At 42.7% G+C, this 22,178-nt stretch overlaps 1 protein-coding gene across 2 annotated transcripts; it reads left to right on the forward strand.

Annotated features, from left to right (window-relative positions):
* The first annotated feature begins 338 nt into the window (after positions 1-338).
* On the forward strand, positions 339-11,889 carry LOC109903537 (gonadotropin-releasing hormone II receptor). 2 transcript variants are annotated; one of them, XM_020500312.2, is made up of 4 exons: positions 339-733; positions 7,424-7,961; positions 10,858-11,059; positions 11,231-11,889. In XM_020500312.2, exons 2-4 carry the CDS (start codon positions 7,425-7,427, stop codon positions 11,650-11,652), a joined length of 1,161 nt encoding a protein of 386 aa, XP_020355901.2. In that variant the 5' UTR covers positions 339-733; position 7,424; the 3' UTR covers positions 11,653-11,889. The 2 variants fall into 2 exon arrangements, with proteins under 2 accessions (XP_020355901.2, XP_031658924.1); XM_031803064.1 differs by lacking the exon at positions 339-733 and having other exon boundaries at positions 7,335-7,961.
* Positions 11,890-22,178: the final 10,289 nt, after the last annotated feature.

The following is a 22,178-nucleotide window of genomic DNA, read 5'->3' on the forward strand; positions in this document are numbered from 1 at the left end:
AACCGGGCTCACATGAGCTCCATTCAAGGCAGACCAACGGTTGGGGTGGAGGTGTGGGGTGGCGAATTTGACGTCATCGCGACGACTAGGTGGAAGTGGGTTCAGAACAACAATGACAAAAACTGTACACAAAAAAATAGAAAATTATACCACCACACAAAAGAACACTTGGCAAGTGGGAGGGAAAAGGGGCAGGTGTTCTGGCACAGGTAGACCCATATTGTGCACGCGCCTGCAAATCAGTATTGCCAAATAATCTGTAGTCTATGTTTTTGATGCACCAGGTTTATTTTCAGCACTTCAGCACCTGCGTGTATGGACAGCTCCCCTCCCATGTCTATTTTTGATGAACGCAAGTAGTGGGATAGAGTGGTCTGTTGAACTGCACTGTAGCTGCAGAGTCTATTTCACCAACCTCGGAGCCCGACAAGGATTGGACATTGGATCATTTGGGAAACTCCCATGGATATTGACATATGCAAAAAGAAAACTGAGTGAAAGATGGATCAACCGAAACGCTGAAATTGTTGTAGGCCTACTTTGGAGAAGAATACGTAATTTTGGGTTTCAATTATTTTTGATACTGCGGTAACTGAAGATAATACATATATTTCATTGCATGACGGTTTAGCTGATCAATTGGAATACACAACATTGTATCAGAGAGAAAGTGTGCTTTGTGGCGTATTGTGAGGGAATGCGCGAATTCCAAGTGAGTTGAGCGTTAAACAAGGTAAGAGTGAGCATAGTCCTGTAATATATCTGACTGCATGTTGTCATTATGTGGACAGATGACTAGCATATAGGATAGCTATAGGATAAATTGGACTAACTGTTGTATAGCCTATATTATAGTGGCATAACAATCAAAATATCCTAATTTGTTAAAGGACTATATGGTACGAAACAATCAATAGAATAAAATATGCAATATCCCTGCATATCTACGCTTCTTGTCCAGTTACAACATGAAAACAAACAGATGTCCAAAATATAAAGGCAAAACGTTACAAATATATAGGTCTTATACTTTATTTTTTTTTACCTTCCATTTTCAAAGGTTAGGTTAAAGGTTTTTCCCTCCACCTAAAGTTTGTAGTCCCATTGACCCATCCATCAGATTGCTGCAGTTTCCGAATCGACCGCGACCTTTTACCTTGCGCACACACTAATATAGCAAAAGCAGTGACGCCAACCGAAATATGTCTTCCGCATTTAACCCCACCCCTCTGAATCAGATAGGTGCGGGGAGCTACCTTACAACGTTCACGGCGCCCGGGGAGCAGTTGTTGGGGGTTAACTACCTTGCTCAAGAGTAGAATGGCACGGGGTTTCGATATAGGATTTATATTACCACCGCTTTGCAGTGACGCCAAAAAATAATTCATGAATGTACACTGTAAACACTGCCCTAGCCCCTAGTAGGCTACTGGTGCATGCTGGGATGATCAATTTACTGCGTGAAACTTGATCCCAATGTCCTTCAGACACCTTCGCGTGCCGGTGCCATTTATTCTTCAGTGGATGGGAGAACAGTCAAAGCCACTAAAAATAACTCATCATTCTATTACATGATTAACACCCATTCAAGACTTCGTTTTGAAAATATTAATATACTGAGAGGAGACAGAGTGAGGATCAGCGTTGAAAGACTTAGTTAATGAGAGTGAGATGGTGAGAGAGCAAGTGTGTGTGTGTGTGTGTGTGTGTGGCATAGGAAAGGCATAATTAATGCTGAATTAATTAAAGTGAGATGGTGAGAGAGACAAAGTGATAGAGAGAGGGAGTGTGTGTGTGTGGCATAAGGACACACACACTTGGTCCAAGGTCATCTAAACTGAAAGGGGGATATGGTTGGGTATTCTATATCAGGGAGAGAAAGGCTGTCTTTGTGCTGCTACTTTAAGTGCAGTGTTGTGTCAATGTTCTCAGCATCAGTACTGGGGCCATCAGGGATCTGACGGGGCCGAATAGAAACAAGTCATGGTCAGAAGAGGCTGAAAATGACCATTATATCAATCTAATGGGCCTTTCTCTGTGTTACAAACCAAGAACGAACATTACACATGACAATGCCCTTTGTTAAAAAGATTTATAAACTCCATTCATTCCCAGGGTAGGCTGACAAACTAAATGAGCTAATGGGGAATCCATGGCACCAGTTGGCTTTTTCGGCACATTCTGGTGTGACATTTCTCTCTGGCGGATAGCAGAAGTCTCCCGGTCCCAATGTCCCTGCTGTACAAAGACATGATCTTCTTCTTTAGTATTCACAGGGCAATGTGTTTGGAGAGTGTGTTGACAGCTCTGGAGTGGGGTAAGGTCAGGCTCTGCAGTCCTCTACATCGACTTTCAAGCCAATAGACATCAGGCAGATGGCACATGTAGCCTAAACAACACTGGCTTTTCGTGTTTCCAGGTTCAGTGTCATTCCATCTTACTCTAGGTGAACAGTCCATGTGTTTGAGTATTCGATAATATTTTGACGATTGTTGATTGGTGGTGTTTAAATCTACTGCACTTGCCAAGAGAAGATGTACAGTCACTGTGACATACTGTCTGATAATCTTATCTCATTTGATATTATGCTGTAAGATCAAATGAATGATGATGAATACAGATCATTTATCTGATCATTCTATCATAATCCTATTTCCAACCTTATTATCTCTGATATGTGTGTGATATACAGTGCACAAAGTCCTCCTGGATCAGCCTCTCACTTTGAGGCTTTGTCATTACACTTTTATGTGCAAAGACATCTCACTCCCCCACTATGGTCCATGGTGTACTGTACGTCACTGTGCCATTATGAATCACAGTCCACAAACAGTGCACACAATGATGCTATAGGGCACTGATTGCAGTCCTCTGGGGCTAGGACACAACACAGGCCATATTATTGTGCTCTGTGTGTGGGCTGATTGCATTGGCCATAAAGTGGTATAAAAACAGATCCATCATGGTCAGAGTCAACGTGGTTATTTACTGGTAGGTACAGTGCCTTGCGAAAGTATTCGGCCCCCTTGAACATTGCGACCTTTTGCCACATTTCAGGCTTCAAACATAAAGATATAAAACTGTATTTTTTTGTGAAGAATCAACAAGAAGTGGGACACAATCATGAAGTGGAACGACATTTATTGGATATTTCAAACTTTTTTAACAAATCAAAAACTGAAAAATTAGGCGTGCAAAATTATTCATCCCCTCAGTGAGGATCTCTGAATGATCCAATGTTGACCTAAATGACTAATGATGATAAATACAATCCACCTGTGTGTAATCAAGTCTCCGTATAAATGCACCTGCACTGTGATAGTCTCAGAGGTCCGTTAAAAGCGCAGAGAGCATCATGAAGAACAAGGAACACACCAGGCAGGTCCGAGATACTGTTGTGAAGAAGTTTAAAGCCGGATTTGGATACAAAAAGATTTCCCAAGCTTTAAACATCCCAAGGAGCACTGTGCAAGCGATAATATTGAAATGGAAGGAGTATCAGACCACTGCAAATCTACCAAGACCTGGCCGTCCCTCTAAACTTTCAGCTCATACAAGGAGAAGACTGATCAGAGATGCAGCCAAGAGGCCCATGATCACTCTGGATGAACTGCAGAGATCTACAGCTGAGGTGGGAGACTCTGTCCATAGGACAACAATCAGTCGTATATTGCACAAATCTGGCCTTTATGGAAGAGTGGCAAGAAGAAAGCCATTTCTTAAAGATATCCATAAAAAGTGTCGTTTAAAGTTTGCCACAAGCCACCTGGGAGACACACCAAACATGTGGAAGAAGGTGCTCTGGTCAGATGAAACCAAAATTGAACTTTTTGGCAACAATGCAAAACGTTATGTTTGGCGTAAAAGCAACACAGCCCATCACCCTGAACAGACCATCCCCACTGTCAAACATGGTGGTGGCAGCATCATGGTTTGGGCCTGCTTTTCTTCAGCAGGGTCAGGGAAGATGGTTAAAATTGATGGGAAGATGGATGGAGCCAAATACAGGACCATTCTGGAAGAAAACCTGATGGAGTCTGCAAAAGACCTGAGACTGGGACGGAGATTTGTCTTCCAACAAGACAATGATCCAAAACATAAAGCAAAATCTACAATGGAATGGTTCAAAAATAAACATATCCAGGTGTTAGAATGGCCAAGTCAAAGTCCAGACCTGAATCCAATCGAGAATCTGTGGAAAGAACTGAAAACTGCTGTTCACAACTGCTCTCCATCCAACCTCACTGAGCTCGAGCTGTTTTGCAAGGAGGAATGGGAAAAAAATTCAGTCTCTCGATGTGCAAAACTGATAGAGACATACCCCAAGCAACTTACAGCTGTAATCGCAGCAAAAGGTGGCGCTACAAAGTATTATCTTAAGGGGGCTGAATAATTTTGCACGCCCAATTTTTCAGTTTTTGATTTGTTAAAAAAGTTTGAAATATCCAATAAATGTCGTTCCACTTCATGATTGTGTCCCACTTGTTGTTGATTCTTCACAAACAAATACAGTTTGATATCTTTATGTTTGAAGCCTGAAATGTGGCAAAAGGTCGCAAAATTCAAGGGGGCCGAATACTTTCGCAAGGCACTGTAAGGCCTCTATTACAACCCAATTGGGGTCACAGAATCGTATCAGGTTGGATCACTGTTTTCCAAAGAAATGATTGCAATGCTTCTCACCAACACTACAGCCTATTTGAAACAGTAAGTCCGGTATTGCTTATTAAGCATAGGATTTAATGTCTGTTTTTTCAATACAGAGCATTTATCCCAACTCCAATTCCACACAGAGCATTCCATTCAAGCATACATACTATGTACATTTCCTCCCAAACATCTGTTGTGAAAATTACAGTAGCATCAATATGGCCATTTTCCTGGTGTTCAAGACGACAGATAAATATGCTACACTGGACAAGAGTTTAGCTGACATGCCAAACCTGTGTCTGGCTAACAGAATAGAGGGATATTTGGGAGGCCAACTAGAGCCATAAAAACAGCATTTATGAGAGAGGAAGATGCAGCGCTTGTGCGATTACTGTGTGAGTTATACCGCAGAGGTTTGTTATTAGCAGGGGAGACTGCCTCATCTCAGTCGTGACAAAACAGTGTGTTGAATACCCATACTTCTCCACTGGCCTTCTGTGTATAGTTGAGCAATAACAGGCAGCTTCATATTCTGATTACCAGGAGATTACAATATGTCACCGTGCGATTCTGTCATTCGGATAATTGTTTAACATCTTGATGCCATTACGCACCATGCACAAACTGGTTGAATCAACGATGTTTCAACTTAATTTGCCAACGTATTGTGATGTGGAATCTGCGTGTAAAATTCATTGGATTTTTAAAAAGTCATCAATTGTGGTTTTGAGGGTGAAATTTCAGCCTCAGGATTATGTCATTATGGTAACCATTTTTAAACATAGACAAACCGTGTGTAAAATATGTTGAATTTGTACCTTTAAAACAACGTCAGATCTTCAACGTTAAATAATCCACTGTCAGAAAACAACAATAGGCTGGGCAGTACCTCCTACTGGAGAATCTACCCTTTGGTCTCCCATCCAGGGTTTTAAGGTTTTAACCAATCCCAGCCCTGCTTAGCTATGATATTTGTCACTGACTATTACTAATGTGCAATCATGAGAAATATTGTTGGGAAATCTCCACTTAAAACTAAATAGATTCACTGTTGCTATTAAAGCCATTCCAAAGGGTAGGTTTAACAGAGCAAATGAAATGTGACCATACTTTATCACTCATATAACATCAATGATGCTATTTAGGCATGAAAAGTCCTCAACAGCTATTCTTTCAATTAAACCCAGAATTCAACAAAAAAATAGACAATACAAACTTAATTTAAGGTGCATTTAAAGTATGATTTCATTTGATTTAGTCCTATTCTTTAACTTGTATTTATTTATTGAGATACAGACATGAATCCAACATATACATTATTAATTTGTAGACAAACTGGAATTAAAGCCAAACTAAATCAGTGGTACAGATGGAACTATCCAAGCAGAATATAAATCTCCTTCAGATGTTGATATTTGGTTGCATTTACAACCAAAAACAATTCAATATCACTTTTGAAATACAATAAATAGCCTATTAACTTGTCCACAAGTTAACAAATTAGATGTTGGATTCACGTCTCCAACTCAACCAAAAATATAAGTTAAAGAAATGGATTAAGACAGTGGCTTAGCTTTAACTATCCAAGCAGTATATACATCTCCTTTATATGTTGATATTTGGTTGAGTTGTCAACCAAACAGAATTCAATATTACTTTTGTAATAGAGTAAATAGCCTAAAGTTAAGACTATCTTCCAAACTAATGTAACATTCAACCTTAAAATGAGTACTACGTCCATTGGCACATTTTTAGGTTACTGTAACTATACATTTCTTCTTATGTAATCATATAAAACATGCATGTTCAAGATAGTATGCGTAGGACCTTGCAGGTCAATGGAGATCTTCACAATTGCTGTAACAATCTGCACAGAATCTCGAACGGCATTAATGTAATCTCAAAAGCAATACAGGTCATTTGGTTCTGCTATTAGATTAATTAAACACAGTGATAACACATTAAACATGAACATTTCCCGAGTGGTGCAGCGGTCTAAGGCACTGCATCTCAGTGCAAGACGGTGTCATTACAGTCCCTGGTTCGATTCCAGGCTGTATCACATCCAGTTGTGTTTGAAAGTTCCATAGGGCGGTGCAAAATTGGCCCAGCGTCGTCTGGGGTAGCCCGTCATTGTAAATAAGAATTTGTTCTTAACTGACTTGCCTAGTTAAATAAAGGCAATTTTTTTAAAACATTTTTTAAAATTTAAAAACAAAATATCTGACATTGTATTCCCATTTTAACTTTGCTGTGGTTTTAGATGGTTGAAAGTGCAGTGATAGACATTTGGGTGACAATTAAAACCGAAAATCTGACATTGTTTTTCCATTGGAATTTGGTTGTGCTTTTAGATGGTTGAAAGCATAGTGATAACACATTGGCAATTCAACTATCTTTTGGCTGTCTTTTTGAGTGGGTGAATATATGTTGTAATCTCATTGATCAACTTCTCAACCAAATATTACCCAATTATCCACGTTGAAATGATGTGGTGTGCCCAGTGGGTACGCTTCTCTCTGATGAGTTGGTTGGTGGACTAAGTGGTGAAATGAAAAACAACCATATTAATGTAGTGTATGCTGTTTCTCAGTCGCATGAGGTCTTATTTTACATTAATAATCACTTATCCTATCAAGAGCAATGTAGAATAACTGACGGCACATAAAAACTTTGATGTGTATATGATAATAATGTATGTAATCACGATAAGGATATACATGTTTTACTTTATCTACACTCATTCATATAAACCTTGTCTTTTTCAACCCAGGATGTCTGGCAACCTGTCCCTCCTGAGGCCTCCATTAGTGGGTGTCACCGGGTCAATGCAACCCGCCCTCTCAAACATGTCCCAGTTTCCCCCTCTGGTTGACTGGGAGGCGCCCACCTTCACCCGAGCCGCCCAATTCCGTGTCGGCGCCACCTTAATCCTCTTCCTATTTGCCGCCTGCAGCAACCTTGCATTATTGGTCAGTGTGTGCCGGGGGCGTGGCCGGCGCCTGGCTTCTCACCTGCGACCACTCATCATGAGCCTGGCCGCCGCCGACCTGATGATGACCTTTGTGGTGATGCCACTGGACGCCATTTGGAACATCACTGTGCAGTGGTATGGCGGGGACGCCATGTGTAAGATGCTATGCTTCCTCAAGCTGTTTGCCATGCACTCGTCAGCCTTCATCCTGGTGGTGGTCAGTTTGGACAGGCACCACGCCATCCTGCACCCGCTGGACTCACTCAACTCCCACCACCGGAACAAGAGGATGCTGGGTCTGGCCTGGGGCCTCAGCGTGCTTCTGGCTTTACCACAGGTGAGTTAAAACCCTGGTAGCCTTATTTACTATAAATAGTGTGGCACTCCAAGAAATTCAAGGTAAATTCCTTAAAGTGAAAGTGATTTGGATCATTCCTGGTATGTTGTTGAGATGTAGTGTTCATGCCAAGTGCAGCTCTAGCTGTGGGTTAGTCAAGGCACTTAGAAATATATATTTACATTTGAGCAATTTAGCAGATGCTTTTATCCAAAGCTACTTAGAGTAAGTGCATTCATCTTAAGATAGCTAGGTGAGGGCCTCCCGAGTGGTGCAGCGGTCTAAGGCACTGCATCGCCATGTTGCGGTGTCACTAAACCCTAGGGTTTGATCACCGGCCGTGACCTGGAGTCCCATATGGCGGAGCACAATTGATCCAGCATCGTAGGGTTAGGGGAGGGTTTGGCCGGGGGGGCTTTACTTTGCTCATGGCGCTCTAGTGACTCCTTGTGGTGGGCCGGGCGCCTGCAGGCTGACCTCGTCGTCAGTTGAACGGTGTTTCCTCCAACATATTGGTGCAGTTGGCTTCCAGGTTACGGGGGCAGGTGTTAAGAAGCGTCTTTTGGTCAGGTCATGTTACGGAGGACGCATGACTCAACTTTCGCCTCTCCCGAGCCTGGCAGCGATGAGACAAGATCGGAATCACAAAATTTGTAAGAAAAAGGGGGTAAAAATTACATGAATAAATTTAAAAAATAGATAGCTAGGTGAGATAACCACATATCACAGTTGTCATAAGTACATTTTGCCTCAAAACAGAAGTTTGTTTTTTGGGTGGGTGGCGAGGGGGGGAGACTAAGATGTCTTATTTAAGATATTCTTTGAAGAGGAAGGGTTTCAGTTGTTTTTGGAAGATGGGCAGAGACTCTGTTGTCCTAGCTTTAGGGGGAAGCTCGTTCCACAATTGGGGTGCCAGGACAGAGAAGAGCTTTGACTGGGCTGAGCGGGAGTGTACACATTATCAATCAGTTTGCACAGATGTTTCAAGTACCAATTAACACTCTCGACCCAGTGGCTGATGGGAGATGACAGGTGAAAGGATGGCTGAGGTCACCAATTGTGACAGATACTGAATTAATCTGGTCAAGGTCAATCGTATATCTAATACACACACACACATACACACACAGTGACGAACGAGGAGGCATTACCTACGATTCTGTTCCTGCATGGTGTACTGTACTCAACTGTCATCTCAACTGTCATCTGTGCACACATACTGATGGACCTAGATGGGGATTTAATGAATATAGGCTGGGGATCTCCCTGGCTCTTTGGCACGGTGTTCCTTGAATCAAAAACACAATCCTGTCTGCTGTATCAAAAAAGGAAATTAAAGATGCCTCACAGTGTGATCTTGAATTTGTTTTGGGCTACAACCTATTCAAATTCACACTGCGGGGCACCTTTTTTTTCCCCTGTAAAAAATACATAAATAAATATATTACAAGTCATCTGATTTAGAATGTAGCCTCAGGAAATATAAAATGTACAGTACATAACTTACCGTAGTTAGGATTATTCTTAGGTATATTCTTGCGCAGTGTGTAAAATGGTTTCAAAGAGTAATGGCATACTACTGCAGCACAACTTCAAAGTAGTACAGGCTTCTCTACATTGTTTGGATGACTTACTTCAAGCGGCAGGAGTGACTGTTTGCTTGAATGGGGGAGAGTGTCAAGGTGTGGGACGGGAGGTTCGGGGGGGGGGGGGGGGGGGGGGGGGCACGCGTCCCTCATGAGAATAGATTTGTTAATCTGAGTAGACAAATAAGCCTAATTTGCTGTCAGAGTGGCGCCGGGGCTGCTGGGGAGTTTTATCAGTGCACCTGCTGGTAGGCGAGTGATTCACCACAGTGCAGGGCATCTTGAATGTCTTGCCTCAGGCTCTTCCCCTGTCATTTAATTCTCAGAGCTGCAGAGTGCAGAGGGGAACAACAGGATTTACGTATCAGTGCCACACCGTCAGAGATCCCACGTAATTGCCGCCCCTATGCAGCACTGGGGCATAACAGGATTTACATATCTGTGCCACACCGTCTGAGATCCCACGTAATCACCGCCCCTATGCAGCAGAGGGGCACAACATGATTTACGTATCAGTGCCACACTGTCAGAGATCCCACGTAATCACCGCCCCTATGCAGCACTGGGGCAAGGACAAGGGGGTAGATAGACAGGTAGGGATATGCCTTCTGGAGTCTTCCTGGAAATGAGGAGGCATTTCAGCGAGAAATCTTTAAATTCCTGGCATGCTGATATGAGTTAGTTAATTGTGCCCCCCAGAGTGTGAAATGTGATTATATTCCTGAGAATTAGGAAAGTGCAACATCGGCAGTGGGAGGAGGGAGATGTTATAAAAGCAAGTATTTAAACACTGAAAACAATCTAACGTTTTATTAATACATGGGGGATTGGAAAACAAGTCAAATTGCATTGTTGCAAAAAGCGAACAACTCCGTCCCCAACTCAGATTGGATACAATTAGTCTAAAATCATAAATCAATTCAGTATTTATATATGTCTGTCATAGTGATTTATGTCCCCAAATAATTTAGAAAGCCATTGCAGAGTATGGATCCACCTTGAAAGTTACTGTGATGCTACTGACCATTGCATTCATTAATCAGAAAATACTTCAGACATGACTCAGCCACTGCATTTTCTCATTAAACCACCCATTTCTGGCTAGTGCTCTGGCACAAAATAGCAGCCAAGACCTCAACTGAGTTTTATACTTTGAAGGTAGATTAAATTATCCCCAACATAACCTAAAGTAGTACTGTAGTAGCCCAGTGTATACCTGTGTGAAAGGTGCTGCTGTATTTACAGTAGGTGGATTGTCATACATATTAGATGTTGTGGTTGTTGTTACTCAGTGACTTCCTGTTCCCCAGCTGTTCATCTTCCGGGCCATCAAGGCAGAGGGCGTAGACTTCACCCAGTGTGTGACCCATGGCAGCTTCAAAGAGCGATGGCAGGAGACGGTCTACAACATGTTCTACTTCGTCACTCTCTACGTGTTCCCCCTGCTGGTCATGAGCTTCTGCTACACACACATCCTCATTGAGATCAATCAACAACTCCACAGGAACAAAGGTACAAGCTAGCTATTCCAATCTGGCAACCACAATACTACCATGGCCAAAATGGCAACCTCAGTAGGCCTATATGCTGTTCCAACATTAATTATACATTAACAATGTTCAGGAGAGATCTGATAGCTACATTGGCTTTAGGAAGCTACTAACCAGTGCCATACTTTTCCAGCTGGCGAGTCCTGCCTGAGACGCAGTGGCACAGACATGATCCCCAAAGCACGAATGAAGACTCTAAAGATGACCATCATCATCGTGATGTCCTTCGTGGTCTGCTGGACGCCCTACTACCTCCTGGGTATCTGGTACTGGTTCCAGCCGGAGATGCTGCAGGTCACGCCTGAATACATCCACCACGCCCTGTTTGTCTTCGGCAACCTGAACACATGTTTTGACCCGGTCATCTATGGCTTCTACATGCCGTCATTCCGGGCCGACCTGGCCATGTGCTGGTGCTATAGAAGAAGGGACATTAATATGTCGCCCAGGTCTCTGGACCGCCTGTCCGCCCACCAGGGCCCCCACAGCGGAGAGCAGGACTCTGACGCCCCCGGTGTGGAACAGACCAAAGAGACTGGAGGTGACGGTAGATGACTGGAGCTGACAGTAAGTACATCTGTAAGGTTGGAGGGCTGAGGGAGAGCAGACCTGGAAATGAGCGCTACTAAGGAGTATGTAGACCGACCTACTTATTCTGTGAGGTGAAGACAATGGCAGGCTTAACAGCACCGCTAAAATGTCTCCCCTCTGATTGTACGCCCATCTTTAACATTTTGAGGACATTGTTGAAGCATGGGAGGAGGCACTTGAGTTAGGGGTCAAGCCCAACCTGAGATGAAAGGGATATATGGATAAAGAGACAAAACTATCTTGGAAGCCAAGGGTTGAAGGGTTCAAAATCTTCAGGATTACCTTACCCAGAAAACATATGTCTTCTGGGCCTAATCTACAGCGTTAAGCACCATGGCTAAGGCAGTTCAGAGGTAGACTTGGGAGCCACCCTGATCTTGTGAGCTTACATGAATGGTTCATTGTTTCCAAGAGGTCCAGAGGGAGGCAGAACAGAACCCACTGGGCTGCAACACGTTTCTGCCAACGTTGGATATCCAGTTATACAGCAACAGTTAAGCACATGCCATTCTATTTCAATTACTATCACATGGAAAGGCAAACTCATTTTAATGGCCGTTCCACAACTTTCTACGAACCATTAAAACCCTTGGCTGTCCCCTGATATATATATATACACCATGCTGCTTACAGTATGTCACACTGCCTGCTGTCTGCCTACAGCTTGCTTTTTCATGCAACACTGTGTCCTTACAATGCCAGGCTGCATGAGATGATCTCCATAGCCAGAAATCACTATACAGAACTGTCAAATTACAAAAAAATTACAAATACAGTAGGTGGTACAATAAAATGGTTGGCCGTTTCACTCAGAAGACAAACAGTCCAGAGAACTGTCACATTCAGTGCATGTCATGGAGAAAAACATCATTTGTATTGTACTTATTATTCATGCATTCCCTTCAGCCATTCAGGCTTCAAAACCAAAGCACAACTACAGTATACTATAATACACTGAGTGTACAGAATATTAGGAACACCTTCCTAATATTGAGTTGCCCACCCTTTTGTCCTCAGAACAGCCTCAATTTGTTTAGGTCATAAACTCTACAAGGCTTCAGAAGTGTTCCACAGGGATGCTGGCCACTGTTGACTCCAATGCATCCCACAGTTGTGTTCAGTTGGCTGATAGTGGATCTCTACTCCGAATAGAAGAAATCCACTCGTAGATGGATACACTGTTGTCATGAAGGGATGCACCGGATTGGCAATGATGTTCAGATATCCTGTGGCATTCAAAAGTCACTCCAGTTTTGTCAAGGGGCCCAATGTGTGCCATGAAAACATGACTAACTGTAGCCTGTCTGTTGCTGCTCTACACAATTTGTGTCAGCCTCCTCTGTCCTCTTTCATCAATTACCCTTTTTCAACCACTGGCCTGCCAATGGCTGGATGTCCTTTGGGTGGTGGACCATTCTTGATATACACGAGAGAGAAACTGTTGAGCGTGGAAAACCCAGCAGCGTTGCAGTTCTTGACACACTCAAACTGGTGCTCCCGGCACCTACTACCGTACCACGTTCAAAGGCACTTAAATAGTTTCCCTTGCCCATTCACCATCTCAATGGCACACATGCACAATCCATGTCTCAGTTGTCTTAAGGCTTTAAAATGATTATTTAACCTATCTCTTCCCCTTCATTGGCACTGATTGAAGTAGATTTAACAGGTCACATCAATAAGGGGATCATATCTTTCACCTCGATTCACCTGGTCAGTCTATGTCATGGAAAGAGCAGGGTTTTGTACACTCGGTGTATATGGCAGCAGAGTGCAGACATGTGGAATCCATAATGCATCAAGCTCATTAATCTTACCATTGTGCTAAAGAGCCAAGAAGATACTTGTTAGTAGGGTCACAAGTAGTGGGCTAAGCCATAGTCATTACGCTATACAAATCAATTCTCCTGATCATTCTCCTGTAGCTACGGTATGCTCTGAGGCTTGAGGAATATCATATACTCAGAGGTATGAATTCACTTGGGGGTTGTTCCATCCCACCCAAAATCTGTATGTTCCTGAGCCGGTAACAGTTCTCATAAAGGGAGAGTATGGAACAACCTCTCCCTCAACGTGAGCAAGACAAAAGAGCTGATCGTGGACTACAGGAAAAGGCGGGGTGAACACACCCCCATTCACATCGACGTGGCTGTAGTGGAACGGGTCGAGAGTTTCAAGTTCCTTGGTGTCCACATCACCAACAAACTATCATGGTCCAAACACACCAAGACAGTCGTGAAGAGGGCATGACAAAACCTATTCCCCCTCCGGAGACTGAAAATATTTGTAATGGGTCCCAAGATCCTCAAAAAGTTCGACAGCTGCACCATCGAGAGCATCCTGGCAGGTTGCATCACCGCCTAGTATGGAAACTGCTCGGCATCCGACCGTAAGGCGCTACAGAGGGTAGTGCATACGCCCCAGTACATCACTGGGGCCAAGTTTCCTGCCATCCAGGACCTCTATACTAGGCAGTGTCAGAGGAAAGCCCTAAAAATTGTCAAAGACTCCAGTCACCCAAGTCATAAACTGTTCTTTCTGCTACCGCACGGCAAGCGGTACCGGAGTGCCAAGTCTAGGTCCAAATGGCTCCTTAACAGCTTCTACCCCCAAGTTATAAGACTGCTGAACAATTAATCAAATGGCCACCCGGACTATTAACATCGAGATTTTTTACTTTAGTTTATTTAGTATATATTTTCTTAACTCTGTTTCTCTAACTGCATTGTTGGTTAAGGGCTTGTAAGTAAGCATTTCACGGTAAGGTCTACACCTGCATTCGGCGCATGTAACAAATGAAATTTGATTTGATTTGATTTGAGGTGATGCCTTGAACCTTGTGGGGGAAAACAGACATTTGCCAAATTATTCGAAAAAAGACAATTATGCTAATGCCGACACTTAATTGTTTTTACCCACTTCAAGTACCAGACAAAGCAGGGTAGCAAGATAAAGCAAGATAACAAGGTATGGAAATTCATTTAGAATCAATACACAATGTACGTCTGTAAAGCATTGGAATGATTGAAATGTTCAGGGTACAGTATTTGCTGTTTACTGTTGTTCGGAATTCACAGGGTTATAAAGTAACAGGGTTGACAATAACAGGGTTGATGAGTTCATCTTATAATCAGCCACAAATCCCCTTGTGACAGGGGGAATGGAAGCTTGTTCTGTGTGTTCAACAGGGAGTGGCAACTGAATGCAAGCAACCAATTCAATAAAAACATTTGTTTAAACATTTCTAGCCTTTCTGTCTATGGGTAACAGAGTTGACGTGTTATGCTCGACCCACTCAGTTTCCCACCTCAAAACACCAGAAAATGCCCACCAGCTCACCTGCTTTTACGCTGATTTGACTATTAATATACAATGTTTCTTTATTTTTATACTGAAAAAGGAATCGTTTCACTATATTAAAACGAGAGTTCAGTTCACGTAACAGGATTGACCTTAAAATGAGGGACATAATACTTTAATTGAATCACTAATCACATGAAATAAATCAATCAATCAATCAAATTTATTTATAAAGCCCTTCTTACATCAGCCGGTGTCACAAAGTGCTGTACAGAAACCCAGCCTAAAACCCCAAACAGCAAGCAATGCAGATGTAGAAGCACGGTGGCTAGGAAAAACTCCCTAGAAAGGCCAAAATCTAGGAAGAATCCTAGAGAGGAACCAGGGTTGGCCAGTCTTCTTCAGGCTGTGCTGGGTGGAGATTATAACAGAACATGGCCAAGATGTTCAAACGTTCATAGATGACCACCAGGGTCAGATCAAAAATAATCACAGTGTTTGTAGATGGTGCAACAGGTCAGCACCTCAGGAGTAAATGTCAGTTGGCTTTTCATAGCCGATCATTCAGAGTTGGAGACAGCATGTGCAGTGGAGAGAGAGTCCAAAACAGCAGGTCCAGTGAACAGTGAATAAATAATCATCTTCAGGAATGACTTTGTCAAAGCAACAAAATAACTAGGGCTTTACAATGATTGTGAAAACATGGAGAAGTTAGGGGTTAAGTGGGTTTAAATCTTCCAGAAGTCACAGAAGTTGCACATTTATTGAATGCTCCATGTGGTCTATATTAATGAATCATATCATGAATAATCACTGTGAAAATAGAGCTTGAGAGAGATAAAGGAAGAGATGGAGGAAACCAGTGTAAATTAGAAATCAATGAATCTATCATAGCTGCCAGTGTTAGTGACATGTGGGGGTAACAACCATCCTGTGGTCCATGGAGGCAGAAGAGGTGTGCTGAGCTGACTGGGTTTAGTTAACCAGGAACAGAACAGCCCTCTTATCTACTGGAAGGTCTCTATAATGGCTCCCCATCCAGTTCAAAGAGCCATACTGTCAGACTTATCCTGCTTCATTCACACACACACAAGCATACACGTTCACAATGTGCTGACATCAGGATGAGGCTGCTCATTAAAAAGGTCAGGTGGTGAGTGGGTGCATGTGCAAGCACGAGCATGTGCGTGCTTTTTGTTGTCTCTTGATTATTATATTCCAAGAAGGGAAGAGAGCACCAGGCTCAAGGGATATGCTGAGGAATTCTCCCAGAGGCTTGGAAGACTGTCCTGGAAGACCAGAATATGAAATGCCTCCTCCTTCCCAGCTAGTTATGGGTAAAAGCCCACCGGGCTTACATTTGGTTGAGTTGTAATGTGAATTCAATGTGAAATTGGATTTCAGTTTAAAGTTTGGTGAAAAGAAATACTAATTTCCTTTTTGTTGATGACTTTTTGCAAATCTAGTTTTCCACGTTGATTCAATGTCATCACATTGAATGTTCTTGTTGAAATGACGTGGAAACAAAGTTGATTCAACACGTTTTTTTCCCAGCGTGTAACGAACGTCGTAGGTGGAAGAAGGTGAGGACCAAGGTGCAGCGTGGTACGTGTTCATCATTATTTTAATAGAACACTGAAAAATACAAAACCGTCAACGACCGAACGAAACCAAAACAGTTCTGTCTGGTGCAGACACAGAGACAGAAAACAATCACCCACAACCAAAATGGGAAAAACAGGCTACCTAAGTATGATTCTCAATCAGAGACAACGATCGACAGCTGCCTCTGATTGAGAAACATACCAGGCCAAACACAGAAATGGAAAACATAGAAAAACAACATAGAATGCCCACCCCAACTCACGCCCTGACCAAACTAAAACAGAGACATAAAAAAGGAACTAAGGTCAGGACGTGACACAGTGGGAAGTGAGAACATGAATGTGTGAACATGGAGATGAAAGGAATCATTACTGCATGCCATGAGAAGGATTCATCATACCATCTGACACACATAAGAAACATGTGCTAAGATCTTTCATAGGAATAATACTATCTCATTTCATAATTTCCATACTACTATCTAAAACAAAATGGTGACAAAAAGTGTAGGTGTGAGTGCAGACTATTTCCCAATCATGCACTGTGCATACAGTACGGAAGAGATTGACAGCAGTCTTGCACTTACAAACTAGAAAAGTGCACTGTCTGCTGTTGGAGGAGGTTGTAGGAACAACATGTACATTCAGAATACTTGCTGTTGAGTTTGATTGATACTCGGTGTCAGCTGAAGAAGGCAGAGTGTGGAAGGCCAAGCTGTGCTTTAGAAGAAACAGACTCTCATACAACACCCTGCCGAGTGATTAGATGCAAGGATTCACATTAGGAAAATAACAATGATGCATTACATTAGCGCACGCACACACACACACACACACACTCATCCTTGATAATTAAGCTGTCGCCAGTACCATCAAAATTTCTCCCCAGCCGAGTGCTGAAGCGCATAGCACGTAAACATAGTCTGTCCTCATTTGCAACTCTCACTACCAGGTCCAAACTGCCTCTGGAAGCAACGTCAGCACAATAACTGTTAGTTGGGAGCTTCATGAAATGGGTTTCCATGGCCGAGCAACCACACAAGCTTAAGATAACCATGTGCAATCCCAAGCGTCGGCTAGAGTGGTGTAAAGCTCGCCGCCATTGGACTCTGGGGTAGTGGAAATGTGTTCTCTGGAGGGATGAATCACACTTCACCATCTGGCAGTCCAAGGATGAATCTGGTTTGGTGGATGCCAGGAGAATGCTACCTGCCCCAATGCATAGTGCCAACTGTAAAGTTTGGTGGAGGAGGAATAATGGTGTCGGCTGTTTTTCATAGTTTGGGCTAGGCCGCTTAGTTCCAGTTAAGGAAATTTTAACGCTACAGCATACATCGGTGTGGAAGAACTTAACTGATCTGCCCAGAGCCCTGACCTCAACCCCATCGAACACCTGAACATATGAAGTCGAACACCTGAACATATGATGAACATAAAGTGCCCGACCTCACTAATGCTCTTGTGGCTGAATGGAAGCAAGTCCCCGCAGCAATGTTCCAACATCTAGTGGAAAGCCTTTCCAGAAGGTTGGAGGCTGTTATAGCAGCAAAGGGGGAACCAACTCCATATTAATGTTTGACTTTTGGTCATGTGGTGTATCTAGCTACAACCAGGCCTTCCCTGAGAACAATCTTGGTTTCCACTAATGTGATGCAGCATAGGCACATTAGTTTTATTTATTTTTAATCAGAACAACAGTTTTCAGCTGTGCTTACATAATTGCAAAAGGGTTTTCCAATGATCAATTAGCCTTTTAAAATGATAAACTTGGATTAGCTAACACAACGTGCCATTGGAACACAGGAGTGCTCTACTTTCCGGTTACCCGGACAAAGCAATAAATAAACTTCAGTTAGTGCTAAATACGGTTGCTAGAATCCTGACTAGAACCAAAAAATGTTATCATATTACTCCAGTGCTAGCCTCCCTACACTGGCTTCGTGTTAAGGCTAGGGCTGATTTCAAGGTTTTACTGCTAAGCTACAAAGCATTACTTGGGCTTGCTCCTACCTATCTTTCCGATTTGGTCCTGCCGTACATACCTACACGTACGCTACGGTCACAAGATGCAGGCCTCCTAATTGTCCCTAGAATTTCTAAGCAAACCACTGGAGGCAGGGCTTTCTCCTATAGAGCTCCATTTTTATGAAATGGTCTGCCTACCCATGTGAGAGACGCAGACTCGCTCTCAACCTTTAAGTCTTTATTTAAGACTCATCTCTTCAGTAGGTCCTATGATTGAGTGTAGTCTGGCCCAGGAGTGTGAAGGTGAACGGAAAGGCACTGGAGCAACGAACCGCCCTTGCTGTCTCTGCCTGGCCGGTTCCTCTCTCTCCACTGGGATTCTCTGCCTCTAACCCTATTACAGGGGCTGAGTCACTGGCTTACTGGTGCACTTCCATGCCGTCCCTAGGAGGGGTGCGTCACTTGAGTGGGTTGAGTAACTGACGTGGTCTTCCAGTCTGGGTTTGCGCCCCCCTTTGGGTTGTGCCGTGGCAGAGATCTTTGTGGGCTATACACGGCCTTGTCTCAGTATGGTAAGTCGGTGGTTGAAGATATCCCTCTAGTGGTGTGGGGGCTGTGCTTTGGCAAAGTGGGTGGGGTTATATCCTGCCTGTTTGGCCCTGTCCGTGGGTATCATCGGACGGGGCCACAATGTCTCCTGACCCCTCCTGTCTCAGCTTCCAGTATTTGTGCTGCAGTAGTTTATGTGTCGGGGGGCTAGGGTCAGTCTGTTATATCTGGAGTATTTCTCCTGTCTTATCCGGTGTCCTGTGTGAATTTATGTATGCTTTCTCTAATTCTCTCTTTCTTTCTTTCTCTTGGAACACCTGAGCCCTAGGACCATGCCTCAAGACTGCCTGGCATGATGACTCCTTGTTGTCCCCAGTCCACCTGGCCGTGCTGCTGTTCCAGTTTCAACTGTTCTACCTGCGGCTATGGAACCCTGACCTGTTCACTGTGATTACTATTATTTGACCATGCTGGTCATTTATGAACATCTTGACCATGTTCTGTTATAATCTCCACCCGGCACAGCCAGAAGAGGACTGGCCACCCCTCATAGCCTGGTTCCTCTCTAGGTTTCTTCCTAGGTTTTGGCCTTTCTAGGGAGTTTTTCTTAGCCACCGAGCTGGAAAGTGGGCTGGAAAGTGAGCTGCGTTCAGGGGATCTACGTGTTTTTTAGGGTGTGAGTTGGAAGCAGACGTTACAACGCTCATATGCTGACCACACCGCTTGCACGAGCGTTGTGGTTGATTGTGGTTGATTGAAAGAGGAACTGAGGTTCACATTCCACGCCAGTTGGTAGTGGTATTGCACCTTAAAGTTGGTTGCCAACCGCCATATAAAGTCTAAAGAATAAGCCTGAATGTGGAGAGATTACTAGAAACGAACTCGGTTTACCCTTTTATCTCAAATCAAATCAAATGTATTTATATAGCCCTCCTTACATCAGCTGATATCTCAAAGTGCTGTACAGAAACCCAGCCTAAAACCCCAAACAGCAAGCAATGCAGGTGTCGAAGCACGGTGGCTAGGAAAAACTCCCTAGAAAGGCCAAGACCTAGGAAGAAACCTAGAGAGGAACCAGGCTATGAGGGGTGGCCAGTCCTCTTCTGGCTGTGCCGGGTGGAGATTATAACAGAACATGGCCAAAATGTTCAAATGTTCATAAATGTTCATAAATTTGACCAGCACGGTCAAATAATAATTATCACAGTAGTTGTCGAGGGTGCAACAAGTCAGCACCTCAGGAGTAAATGTCAGTTGGCTTTTCATAGCCGATCATTAAGAGTATCTCTACCGCAATAATCTGTGGATTCATTGTCGGAGAAGAGGACCTTGTGCATTTCAGGTAAAATAACAAGCCAATGTTTATATCCTAGGACAAATCAGCTAGCAACAGCAAGCTAGCTAGCTAAATTGCCATAAATGGTTAATACTTTTCGACCTGTCCCCAAATTAATATAGTTGGTTCAGAGTAATATTTCAACCTGCGTGTCCTGATCGCATCTGGTGAGCGTGGACAAAATCAACATCAGAGTATATCAGTAGATGCTGCTAACAATACTTCAGCATCTTATTTTCATGAACCATAGGACTGAAGACACCACCTTTGTAATGTAGGCCCATGGAACATGTCTTTACTTAGTTTGAAAAAGCTATGGGATTGGTCAAAATATGGCTGGGTTATTGACAAATCAAAATTCAGATTTAATGTGTCCATTTACACCACTTTAAATCCACTCCACAGTGGCCTATCAACTTTAAACTAGGTATCTCTATCATGGATGTCGCTAAAATGAACCACACTGAATTTGGTGTTGATATCTCAAAAAATAGGGAAACCATTAATGACTAATTCTTTGCAAATGTAATGCTAATGCTCAAAATCATCTTTTCCTCATAAACCATGCCAGATTCACTCCAGATGTTGTATTTTGGCTCATAATTGCACATAAAAGAAGATAGTTCCAACATGATAGACTGCTTGCTTTGTTATCCAACTCCTCTTGTGTCCTTTCTGTCATCCTGTGAACTCCCTGCTCACTGCTATATTTGACATGACTTTTTTAACTACATGTTGAACTGTTATATTTCATAGAGTAGATCTACAGTATGTCACTGGGGCTGGAATTCAATCAAACCCACACTCTGAATAACCTTTCATTAGGGAAGTCACTGCCTCTGAAAAAAGGCATGCTTTGTGGTGTAATTAATTCAACAGGGTTGACTGGTTGAAACCAGAAAATACTTATTTTAAATGAAATCAGTTTTAACATGAACCATTTCATTATAATATTCACATTTGAGCTGGTTCAGGTCTGGCGTATAGCTTTTTGATAAAAGTCTACAATACATATCTTTGAATCACCAATAAAGGTACTTGGACGCTATGAACATTTGAATCGTGTTAATACCGCATTATAAATGAACTCTCCAGGAAGACGGATGTCTACATAATGATCCTAGTTTTATTTGGTTTACAGGTGTCATTTCAGTTGAAAGAAGAAAAAAATTAAAGAAACAGTTGACATATTCAAACAGTCATATCAACCAGAGGCCTATGGTTCAAAGGTCAGGGACAAAAACAACTACAATGTGATCTTGCATTAGATCAATTAAATTATTAACCAAACAATGATCCATTTGTAGGGGTCTCTAGTTGTGCTATAATGGTACACATACACGTCTTTCTCTCTTTCATCTGGTCTGTAACTAGTTTAAAAGCAGTTTACATTAAAGCATTTATTTTTTCATTGGTTCTAGCATTCATTCACTACTTCTCTACATTTCAGGTGTTTTGTATTATGTGTAAATGTTTAGCAAGAGGTAGGTTGTGCGTCTGGCATCAAGAAATACTGTACTCAGTTGATAGGTTCAAATTCAGTGACCTGATATCAAAGCATGGCCTGTAATACACGACAGTAGTGTAAATTATGGCTTAGGAAAACTCCTATATGGCTTACTTTAGTATGGCAAGTGTCCATCTTTGCAAATGAACTTAACATGGTTGTGGCTGAGCTGCTACTAAAGGAGTTAAGAGAGGAAATATCCATTTGGAGAATACAAGACAGTTTGAGG

Source organism: Oncorhynchus kisutch, linkage group LG2 (genome assembly GCF_002021735.2).
Source record: "Oncorhynchus kisutch isolate 150728-3 linkage group LG2, Okis_V2, whole genome shotgun sequence".
In the NCBI taxonomy this organism is placed as follows: domain Eukaryota; kingdom Metazoa; phylum Chordata; class Actinopteri; order Salmoniformes; family Salmonidae; genus Oncorhynchus; species Oncorhynchus kisutch.

Coding starts and splice junctions, on each gene's coding strand:
- LOC109903537 (XM_031803064.1), top strand. CDS start 7,335: ATGATAATAATGTATGTAATCACGATAAGGATATACATGTTTTACTTT. Junction 7,962..10,857: donor TGCTTCTGGCTTTACCACAG/GTGAGTTAAAAC, acceptor CCTGTTCCCCAG/CTGTTCATCTTCCGGGCCAT. Junction 11,060..11,230: donor ACAACTCCACAGGAACAAAG/GTACAAGCTAGC, acceptor ATACTTTTCCAG/CTGGCGAGTCCTGCCTGAGA.